Source organism: Patiria miniata, unplaced genomic scaffold, assembly GCF_015706575.1.
Source record: "Patiria miniata isolate m_02_andy unplaced genomic scaffold, ASM1570657v1 HiC_scaffold_12, whole genome shotgun sequence".
Lineage (NCBI taxonomy): Eukaryota > Metazoa > Echinodermata > Asteroidea > Valvatida > Asterinidae > Patiria > Patiria miniata.
The window spans coordinates 7,082,524-7,094,699 of NW_024037050.1; the positions used below are offsets into that span (position 1 = coordinate 7,082,524).

Here is a 12,176-nt window from a genome sequence, read left to right on the forward strand (position 1 = left end):
ATCGCGCAGCATACGCCAAATCCTATTCGCTGATTTGTTGCAATTAAACGGAATCGTGACTTCGTATTTCTCATTACAATATTGACCTTGTGTGTAGCAGTCATGTCAAAGAGCAATGCCTTTGTCTTGCTGGGATGTGCATGAGTGAAGCTGCTGTACATTCATTGTTGCTGAATTAAAATAACAAACGATGCCCTCTGAGATGGCTGTTATGCACAAGGCCTTTTGTTAATTACAACACCATGATAACTTCAAAATGGAAACGCTGTATACAAGTGGGCACAATGTATATAATAAAAATTATGTTAAAGGGAAGATACAACATTTTCAAACATCAAAAAACGAAATGATCAAATTATCACGAAATACCTTACTGGATTGTTAGGGAATAACAGTCTAAAGCATCCTGTAAAATCGGGCCTCCTGATGGTGTGCCAGCTGACATTTTCAAGAAAAATTGTATTTGTCCAACGCTTGTCGGCCGACCAGCGTTGGAGAAAACTGGCTGATTTTCAAAAACTGCTCCTAATTTTTCATATTTAGTTATTCTGCATTTTCTCTGCAATTGATTAAACACCTGTGGAGAGCTACAAGCCTGCCAGACTGATTCTCTGACCTTACAATTCCCAAAAGTCTATACAGATTGCTCCGTTTCATCTAAAGTGGTGTCAGGGAGCCAAACTACAAGAACATGATTGGTTTTCTTGGTCTGTCCATTATGTACAAGCCGAAAACGTGAAACAAGTCAGTTTAACAATATTTGCTTTAACATTTTAATCCTCCCAAATCCATTTATTTCTGAAAATTGCAGCAAAAACAAATGTTGTACATTACCTTTAATGTAAATGCGGATACCTTTTCTTTGCCCAATATTTTTCCTTTCACTCTTGAAAGATCGTACTTTCAAACTGTAGTTCTTAGGTCAGGTTGCACTTGACACTCGAATCTTCACCGTGTCCGCAGTTATGAGAACCCCATCCATTGTGGCCGCAAGCTCCTAGGCTAGCCTCGCTGCCACTACACGCCGTGTTATCCAGGTGTATAGCCCCCGTGCCCTGTCCATAGAAGGCAGAGGACCAGACCTGGGCGGCAGACGGGTAGCCAAGTTCACGGCAGGCTACGTGACCGTCGTTGATATCCCAACTGTCATCGCAGACCGTTCCCCAGACTCCGTTGTGGTAGACCTCCACACGGCCCTCGTTGGACAATGGACCATTCACCAGACGAATCCCTGTCAGGATTTAAATTATACTTTATGATCATCATAATACGTACAATTTAATGTTTTTTCCCCAGAGCGGGGTTGCTTATACACCATCTGACAAATAGTCAGCCTAAAAATGGTGTGGTCAAGCCCATCACAAGTCCGGTCAAACGAGAATCACAAGTCCAAACCTCAGGCGCGCTTCGTACCAAACTTTGAATAGGGAGCGCTGATCAAATCCCACAATCATACACACTATAAAAATTACCTCTGTACAAATTCACCCTTCTCAAGAATGGCTACGCCTCTGGCAAACATTGACGTTATTCTTATCAATGCAATTTTCAACAGTTTTCAACGGGGGGCCGGGGGAGGGTTCGACACAAAACCAACCCCCTCTAGATCCGTGCCTGGACGGCTGTGGCGAATATTTTTTGAGGGGGGCGGAGACCTTTTGCCTGTGACGTCACCTTCTAACATTCTCTACTGCTACTTCCTTTTTTTGGCAATTGGGGGGGGGGGGGTTGGGGGGGGGGGTTCTAAGCAAAAAATTGGGGGCTGCAGCCCACTTCCCCCGTAGAACCGCGCCTGCCTAACCTAAGTCAAACAACAATCAACTTTGACGAACAGTAACAAGCAAATGATTTTGTCACAGTTCAGTTGAAAAGCTTGCGAATTAATTTGATATACTGTCATGTGAAGGACTGGACTAAACACTGCTGAAATACACTCCTGGGGGCTTCCCCCCAAGGAAGAGACAGCCAAATGATTAGAAACTGAAAGGGGAAATCTGTTAGCACTACGTTTGGACTGTGATTATTAATGAGATGTTTTAAAGAAACCAACATCTTCTTGTCATTAATTAATACAGCCACGTACTTGGATAACACTTCAGGCTGGAATCTTCGCCATGGCCGCAGTTGTGCACACCCCATCCGCCATGTGGACAACTGCCAAGGCTAGCTTCTGTACCAGCGCAGTTTATACTATCGAGGTGAATCGCCCCGGATCCGGCACCGTGGGTAGCTGAGCCGTAGAAGTTTGTCGCATACGGGTAGCCCAACTGACGACAGGCAACATTGGCGTCGTTCATGTCCCAATTGTCATCACACACGGTGCCCCAGGCGCCACTGTGCCACACCTCCACCCTGCCCACGTTTGACGTCGCACCATTCACCAAACGGATTGATACTGCAAGTATCAAATGAAACAAACACTAACTTTTTCTCGTTTAATTAATTGTAATGAGGTGTATTGTAGTGCACTCTGCGGACGTGTGATAAACACGGACGTGTGTATTGATTTTGTGTGTATGTGTCACACACAGAACGTGTATATGTAATTTAATACACACGGCTTGAAATACGTATGCATACAGGGTTAGTAAAAAGAAATGTCCCTGTGGATAAATCCTTGCCTCCCACAAAAACGGGAACGATCGCTTGTTTTCTCCCAAGGGTTATCCAAAGGGGTGTCTGGGAGTGTTGAAGTCCAAGATATTTCGGGGGACATGAGACAGTGCAATCTTTACATACAACAGGCCTGAAGCAATTAATCAAAATGCACAATATTGAGTGATGGCGTTATTCAGGGAACGTGGAATTTGGTCCAATATGTAAATAATTAACAATAGTCGGTTTTTGTGGTGGTGGAGGGGGTGGTTAGCCATCCATACCAACCTCCTGATTGTCTGATTCAAATAAGCCTCTGTACTAATGACGTCACACTTTGTTTACATGTGTACTTTCCTATGGAGCCAGTGGGGGCCTACGATCCACTGAGCACCATAGGAAAGTGCACATGTAAATGACGTCATTGATACTGAGACTTATTATTGTCAAACAGATCTTTCACTCACAACTCACCACAGAGTAGTCCACTCAATGGAGTCCACTTCTGGCACACTTAGGATTAATGATGGTTATTTCAGTGAGTGCAAGATTTCGATTTGCTGTCAAAAAATACTGAAGTTCAATTCGGACGATTCACTATGCAGTGCGCCACCAGGAGTTTGCCACGGAGAGCTCATTTTTTTTCCCAGTGCATTTGTGAAAGATAGATGACAAATTCAAAACGCAGGACATTTAAAATTGTTAGTTGATTTCCGGTCAGTAGTTTCGTAAGCGTATGATTCTAGTATCTGTGTGCCCTCTCCTTTTCTTTTTATCAATATGGTGTTTTTGGTAAGGCGGCAGAACGCTATGCCCAAATCTAAAACAAATTAGCTCAAGTTGCCTTCTGACACTCATTCAAATGGGCCATGTTTTGTCGACCGTAAACGTGAAAAAATGGACTCTCCATGGGCAACTCGTGGTGGCGCACTGCATTGTGAATCGCTCGAATTGGGTCTTACTTGTATCACACAAGGTTCCTCCGTATCCAGAAGTGCACGTGCAAGTGTAGCTGTTGACTGCATCGTTGCAGACGCCATTTTGGCAAGGACTGCTAGCACATTCATTAGTGTCTGCCATAAAGACGGAACATTACACACAAATACTATTGCAAAATAATTTTTGTTTGGTATCAGTATAATACTTTTCTTGATTAATATTGCTTGCTGTGTTTGAATTGTGATGGCAGAATAATATTCTAACCAGTAAGTGAAATAAATCTTTCTAAAAGTTGACGAGGATGCAGTTAGCTCCTAACATATATTTTAAATCAATTTACACTTCTTTCTCGTTCACAGCCTTATTAAAATTGGAATAAAATCTCACTGCTTTTTATGAGCAGATTGTTTGTACATAACTCCGTCAACGAAGTCGCTTTTTTATTTCTAAAACCAAGTGACAATGGCAGTTTTATGTATCTTCTCATGCGTATCACTGAGGGCGTGAGACCTGCCCTCAAGAGGGCGCCCTATACAAGGGTCACACTCACGGTACAAGCATTCATGTCATTCTTACCACCCGACCCTATAATGACATGGACCCAGAATGACACACACCACAAACTTTATCACTGTCTGTTGTACATGGAGTATGGCTGTGGATGGTTAAATGATAATGGAGAACAAGATATTGTTTGATGTCCAAGAATGTACGGAAGTAATGTTAGGTCTTACTCGTGTTACATAAAGTTCCTTCATATCCAGCAGAACATGTGCAAGTGTAGCTGTTGACTCCATCATTGCAGACGCCATGTTGACAAGGGCTGCTAGCACATTCATTGGTGTCTGCCATAAAAGACGGAATATTACACAAACATATTATTGCATAATACTCTTTGTTTGGTGTCAGCATAATACTTTTCTTGATTGATATTGCTTGCTGTGCTCGGTTTGTGATGGCAGAATAATATTCTAACCAGTACGTGAAATAAATCTTTCTAAAAGTTGACGAGGATGCAGTAAGCTCCTAACATATATTTTAAATCAATTTACACTTCTTTCTCGTTCACAGCCTTATTAAAATTGGAATTAAATTTCACTGCTTTTTATGAGCAGATTGTTTGGACATAACTCCGTCAACGAAGTCGCTTTTTTATTTCTAAAACCAAGTGACAATGGCAGTTTTATGTATCTTCTCATGCGTATCACTGAGGGCGTGAGACCTGCCCTCAAGAGGGCGCCCTATACAAGGGTCACACTCACGGTACAAGCATTCATGTCATTCTTACCACCCGACCCTATAATGACATGGACCCAGAATGACACACACCACAAACTTTATCACTGTCTGTTGTACATGGAGTATGGCTGTGGATGGTTAAATGATAATGGAGAACAAGATATTGTTTGATGTCCAAGAATGTACGGAAGTAATGTTAGGTCTTACTTGTGTTACATAAAGTTCCTTCATATCCAGCAGAACAGGTGCAAGTGTAGCTGTTGACTCCGTCATTGCAGGCGCCATGTTGACAAGGGCTGCTAGCACATTCGTTGATGTCTGTCATAAATTCAGAGAAGAATACACCGAGTAAACCAACGCGTTTTAGAATACTTTTCAAATTTGGCTTGTTTTTCCCCCTTGATTTCCAAAGGGGTGTCTTGGTGGTGTTGAAGTCCAAGATTTTTCGGGTGGGGGGGGGGGGGTAGAAGAGACAAGGCAGTCTCCAAAAACTTGGAGCAATGAATCAATGTGCACAATGTGAGCGATGACGTTATTCAGAGAACTTTGGATTTGGTCCAATTTGTAAAAGAGGTTTGTTTTGGCGGTGGTACTTGTGATGGTGATGGAGGGGATGGTTAGCCATCCATACCAACCTCCTGATTGTCTGATTCCAATTAATGTTACACATATCTTTCACTCCACAACTCACTAGTCCACTCAATGGAGTCCATTACTGGCACACTTAGGATTAATATGCTTAGTCTAGGGAGTGAAACATTTCGATTTGCTGTAAAAAAGAAAATGGAAGTCAAATTGGGTCTTACTTGTATCACACAAGGTGCCTCCGTATCCAGAAGTGCACGTGCAAGTGTAGCTGTTGACTGCATCGTTGCAGACGCCATTTTGACACGGGCTGCTAGCACATTCATTGGTGTCTGCCATAAAGACGAACATTACAGCAAAAATTATTCCACAATACTAATTCTCTTTCTTTGGTTTAAACATAATACTTTTCTCGATTGATACTGCTTCCTGTGTTCAGTTTGTGTTGACAACCATTGTACAACAGTGAGTGGAATAAATCTCTCTGAAGTTGACAAGGATGCAGTATGCTCATAACATAATCAATTTGCATATCTTTTTCATTCACAGATTTATTACAATTGGAAAGTTCCTTAAATCTCATTGCTTTTAATGTGTAGATGTTTTGCACAGTTCATCGTCAATGATTTTTTTTCTAAATTAAAATCCAGTGACAATGTCAGTCCTTTGTATCTGGGGGTATCACAGAGGGCGTAAAACCTGTCCTCAAGAGGGCGCCCTATTCAAAGGGGCACACTCACGGCAGAACCATACATGTTATTCTTACCACCTGCCCTTATAATGACATGGACCCTGAATGACATACACCACAAACTTTATCACTGTCTTTTGTACATGGAGTATGGCTGTGGATGGTTAAATGATTATTTAGGGAGAACAAGATTTTGTTTGATGTCCAAGAATGTAGGGAAGTAATGTTAGGTCTTACTCGTGTCACATAAAGTTCCTTCATATCCAGCAGAACAGGTGCAAGTGTAGCTGTTGACTGCATCATTGCAGACGCCATTTTGACAAGGGCTGCTAGCACATTCGTTGATGTCTGTCATAAATACATAAAAAGAATACAATTTTGTTATTTGTTTGTATTTATTATTTATTTATTATTGTCAATAGATCGATTGCATTCAGCAGTCATCTTTGAGGTGTATTTTGTTATGTCACTAGGCCAGTTTGGTTTTTCAACTGCGCATGCGCACAATGATATGGGTCACGGGTCATTCGGGATAATCGAAGGCGTATGAACGCGCGGGTAGACGGCCGGGCGTACGACGCTCGTGCCTGCGTAACATCGCACCTCATCACGTCAGCGATTTTATCCCGAATAACCTTTGACCTGGACTACTTCACAGAGACACCGAACCCGCTTATTCATTAACTCTCTACTATACTGACTAGATAGTGCTTCGACCACAACCTCGTCCCCAGTGCTTACTTTATTTCCAACCTCGTTTCCAATAGTAAGCCCTGGATAGGAAACTTTCTTCCATTATCCTGATTCGATACCGCAATTGGTTAGTAATGGATTTATATCGTGTAGTTAGTGTTGTTATTTCCAACGTGCATGACGTGTTTTCAGGATAAGATTGTAACATTTTAACTCAGTCGAAAACAATCGTGTTTTTGTAACTCACGGCGCGACGAATTGATTGTGTTTTACCCCAGACACCGCATACAAACACAAACGCTAATGCAACGTACAGGCAGGCACCAGACTATTCCTCATTTGCATACGTGCGCAAAAATTGTGCACATGCAAATGACCAATACCAGGGTGAGAGAGCAGATAGTGGTGGGAGCGTACTGCTCGACGCCCTGGGGGCGAGGTTGGCTTCGACTAATGTTTGTGCACAAGAAGACCGTGTCGCCCTCGCGCTCGTACACAGACGGTGGTCATTTTGAAGCTCCCTAAAAAGCTCCACAGCCCACGGATCCGTATATAAACCACATAATTACAATAGTTCAGGAAACGATTTTGGATCATCAAACACGTTTTCATTCATTTTGCCCACAGTGTTAATTTACTCATGTTAATATTTGTTGTTATATTTTTACTTGGCCAAAGGGAGCTTCAAAATGCCGTCCAGTGACTTCATCCCCCACGGCCCGAAGCGCTATCCAGTCAGTACAATAGAGATCAGCGATATCCCTGCTGAGCAAAAGCAGACACCTCCGAGATGGCTGCGGCACTGGAAACAGTCTACATTTCGAATAAATCGTGAACTCACTTGTTTCGCAGTGTACGCCATCATAGCCTGCGAGACACGTGCATGCATACTCGTTGACGGCATCCACACAATTCGCGCCATTTTGACACGGGTTACTGCCACACTCGTCAGTATCTGAACAAAATGAATCATGTATAAAAGAGAATACTTGTCTATTTGTTGAATGTGTACGTTATGAGTTCACACACGAATATAATGTAATTAGTTTAGATGTAATTCGGGCGATTCAAAATGCAGTGCGCCACCAAGAGTTTGCCACGGAGAGTCCATTTTTCAAGTTTACGGTCGACAAAACTTGGCCCTTTTGAATGAGTGTCAGTAGACAACTTGAGCTAATATGTCATAGATTGGGGCATAGTGTTCTGCCGCCTTACAAAAAACACCATATTGATAACAAGAAAGGAAATGGGCAAACAGATCCTCGAACCATACGCTTACGAAACCACTGACCGGAAAAAACTAACAATTTCAAATGTCCCGCGCTGCGAATTTGTCGACCATCTCCCACAGTGCACTGGGAAAAATGAACTCTCCATGGCAAACTCTTGGTGGCGCACTGCATTGTGAATCGCCCGAATTGATGTCGTGATATTCTTCAGACTCACGGTAACGAAATGTATCCTACTCACTTGTGTTGCATGTGGTTCCCTCGTACCCAGGGGCGCAGTCACAAGTGAACATGTCCGGGCCGTCGTTACAAGCGGCTCCGTTCTGGCAAGGGTCACTGTCACACTCGTTGGGTTCTGTCAACATGAGCAATGTTATAGGTGATTAGATAGTCGATCACAAGTCCGGTCACAAGGGGTGCATAGCTATGTTCCCAAATACCTATGTTCTCCAATACCTATGTTCCCTAACCATCTAACTCTATAACCCTAACCCTAACCCTGTAAGGATTTTGGGGAACATAGGTATTGATGAACATCAGGTAGACCCCGTCACAAGTAACAAGAGATGAACGACAAAGGAATCCCTTTTTCACAGTTCACGTACATAGCTTTTGACATAATTAGAGACTTGGGTGTTTGTGACGGACTTGTGATGGAGTTGTGAGAGCTTGTGATGGACAACAACACTGAATAGACACAGCGTGAACTTGCGAGACGATCACAGTTATTGAAAACTCGCAAAACGAACTGGGAGGGTCATGGTTTGGTACAAGATACCAAGTGAATTCCATTCCGATTAATTTACTGCAGGAATCGGTCTGAACTCAATTCCATGATATGAAAACCTACAGTTTGTGATCTTTCTTTTTTATTTGGATTCTTCTTTCCGTCTTTAATTCTGTTCAGGCAGCTAAGTCGGACAAAAAAATAACACCCAATGTAATATTGGCCCAGAAATGATTATTTGTCCCGCCGAAGAAATAGTTGACACAAGTTTTTACTAATGGTTCAGATTGAGACTTTGTTGTTTCACTACCAAGCCCCTGTAATTTCTGGTGATTTTTAGTTCAGCCGTCATTTGATTAACTTTTGTTGCACAAATCAAAGCTCAAAACTGTTCTCATCATGTACGTATTTCACAAAGTTTTACTCTCAGTACCATTGTAGACGTACGGAAATGAAAACCAAAACAATACACGTCTTACTGAGCTTCATATCCTATGCTCAGTTCATGTAGAAAATTGTAGGCCTACCACTTATTTTTTTCCAAATGCAGTTAATCACATCGGATTCAATTCTCTTCAAAGCGACTCCGATCACTCGAAACCAATTAAACTTACCCAGTGTGGTTGGCATCAATGTCGTTGTGGGGAGTTCCACTGTAATAGCGGTTCTCTGAATGAAAACATGACAAAAATATAAACATACTATCTTATCCTATACACTTCAAAGTACCAAGTCGAATTAGGTCCCTGTGTTTGTTTTTGATCATTCTTCAAGGATCTTGCATGTAAATTGAGAGTCGGACACAGATTGTAGTAAGAATACAACTAAAATGCCAACCCTCAGTAAAGAACTTGCAAATTAAAACAAACAGATCAGTGAGATTTCGCGACAACAAACAAACATGAAACATTTAAAGTTGTCATAAACGTGCTTTTTAAAAAAATTAGATTTTCTTTTCAGAACGAAATGTAATGGAATATAATGTCCTGTAACAAATAACTGTGCTTGTTTGTTTTTGCAGGCTTTTATACAGTTTTAAAAATTGGTTTTAAATGGCGCGCTCCAGTTCAGAAATTGCGCACACTATTTAGAACGAATTAGGAGCGTCCCGCTCATTCAAAAGTTGAAATTAATAATTGATTGCCCGTCATGGGCCAATTGTTTTCCTGCTATTTCTCATTCGAAAGCTCATAACTAACGGAATGCTAGAAAATTATTAATTTAATTTAAAAAAATCCATTTATCAAGGTTCCACACACAAAGCACGCATACACCAACTTCAATATATCAATAATGAACGGCAAAACACGTGTCGGCGACTTTGTGAAACTCCACGGATATTTGTGGAAACAGAAAATAAGGGAAAAGTTCGACTCTTCCCTGTGTTGTTAATTTCAATCTTTCAATAGCTAGGCCTATTTGGCTGAATAAAAAAATGTTTTCAATTCATATTTTTATGGAAATGGTTGATGGAATAATACTGCACTACGTTCAATCTTTCATAACCGTCAAATACATAATTCACCGTATTGGCTCGTATCGTAGTCTTTCCTCGGCTCGTAGTCTTTCCTTTCTACATGTTGTTATACATCTCAATGAAGATCTTGATGAAGGCCAAGCAATAAAATTCACAGGCGCATAAACTCAATATCCTTTGTTAATCAACAATATGTTCTTTCGAATGCATGATTCGTTATGGTGCATTTAATTTCATAAATTGCTGTACATGACTTTTTTTACGATGTAGTTTGCCTTCGTCATCTGTGTCCGTGTCATATTTTAGACACTTTTTTTTAAAATTTCTTCATAGACCATCTTGTTACCCCAGTTTCCCTTCGATTTCGTTTTAATAGCTTGCGAGCTGACTGTATGCTATGATGCTTGTAGTTTATATAGGTTTTCCCGGCCAATTTCACCAAGCTTTCATTCAATTTAACGCCTGGCTCATTCGATTTAAATTGAAATTGAAAGATCACGCAGATCGACATTCGACAATCAAAAAGAATCATTCAATTTCACTATCCAAGCATTCTAATGCCTTTTAGCTTCACTCGTCCGTATCAAAGATGCATTCATTTTAAAAGTATCGCGTTGTTGGTCGTTGGCTTACTGCCATGTACTGACACATCATATAATCACTAAATAAAAGAAATTTATGACAGCAAAATATCCAAAATTCTAGCAACTTTGTTTGCTGAAATAGTTGTGTAACATTAATCATGCCCGGTATGCCATCACAGGTTATCTAATGAATATGAAACTTTGCATTAGCATAAAACGGAGAAGGCACCAAAAATACCCCTCAAAATGGAAAATGAAACTTGCAAATAAGGTTAAATGTGACACAAAGATGTATTTTCAAGGTTTGCATTGCAGACTTACTTTGCATATAGGACCCTGTGAATACGGTAAGTGTTCGGTCAGACATACGCAAGAAAACATTTAAGAAATAACTCAAGAGAAATGTTCCAGATGGTATGGTGCAACCATTGCCAAACATAGGTGTTCCGATGTCTTGCACGTCAAGAAATCGTCAACGTAAAGATGACCCTTCCTCAAATGTTTAAACAAGTAGAAAAGATAAACAGTGAAAAATAAATTATCTTAGTCCCTTCAATTAATTAATTCGTAGTTACATCTTGTTTCCCTCATAGGGCCTATCAGTTAATTTGTAACATTGTAAATTTTACAGTCATCAAGTTTTGGGAGGGAATGAAGTCGAAATTTTTTAATTGGTTACTTATTGTCGGCCGATTTTTTTTTCGTGCGATATCTCATTGGAAAGCTCATCACTTATGCAATGCTAGACAATTATCAATTCAATTTGAAAATCTATTTTTCGGGTGCCACAGCCAAAAGGCACGTACACGATATGCCATTAGTGCGACCACTCAAATCTACACTTGAAAATAACTACGCTTTTTGCAATCCTCTGAGAGGAAAAGACGTAAAAGTCGCCGGATCGGTCCACGATGCTATATAGGCTAATACAAAACGCGTGATTCCAAAATTAACATACATGAATACGTGGCTGTACGTCACTAGATATAGATATTCAAAGTGTTTCGCTCAAAACTTTTTGAACTGGAGCGCGCTGTGTAAAACCACTTTTCAAAACTATATAAACGCATGCGTTAATGCAAACAAGCACATATTTTTGTTACAGGACATTGTACTCATTCCAATTTCGTTCGGAAAAGAAATTTGACATTTTGAAGAAAAAAAAACGTATCAACCAACTTTAGGCAATTGTTTTAAGACATCCTCTGTCAGTGTGTGTTTGGTAAGGTCAAATATAGGCATTATGTGTTATTCCTCAATTTCTCTATTTAGATTTCTATATTTTGTTAGTCCCTGAAAAATTAGGTAAACATAAAAAAAACCATTCATTTGAATAATGCAATCTCACGTGTCATAAATAACTATGAAAAAGACATTATACTACATTCCTTGTCATGCGACTCGATTTATTATGTAG

At 40.6% G+C, this 12,176-nt stretch overlaps 1 protein-coding gene across 1 annotated transcript; it reads right to left on the bottom strand.

Annotated features, from left to right (window-relative positions):
• Positions 1 to 510: 510 nt before the first annotated feature.
• On the bottom strand, positions 511 to 9,367 carry LOC119744103 (fibropellin-1-like; the record flags this gene model as incomplete). Its single annotated transcript, XM_038220079.1, has 10 exons — positions 511 to 1,231; positions 2,084 to 2,395; positions 3,558 to 3,668; positions 4,269 to 4,379; positions 4,981 to 5,091; positions 5,580 to 5,690; positions 6,287 to 6,397; positions 7,584 to 7,697; positions 8,213 to 8,326; positions 9,313 to 9,367. Coding segments are annotated over 10 exons (1,464 nt in total), but the record flags the coding sequence as incomplete, so codon positions are not given.
• Positions 9,368 to 12,176: the final 2,809 nt, after the last annotated feature.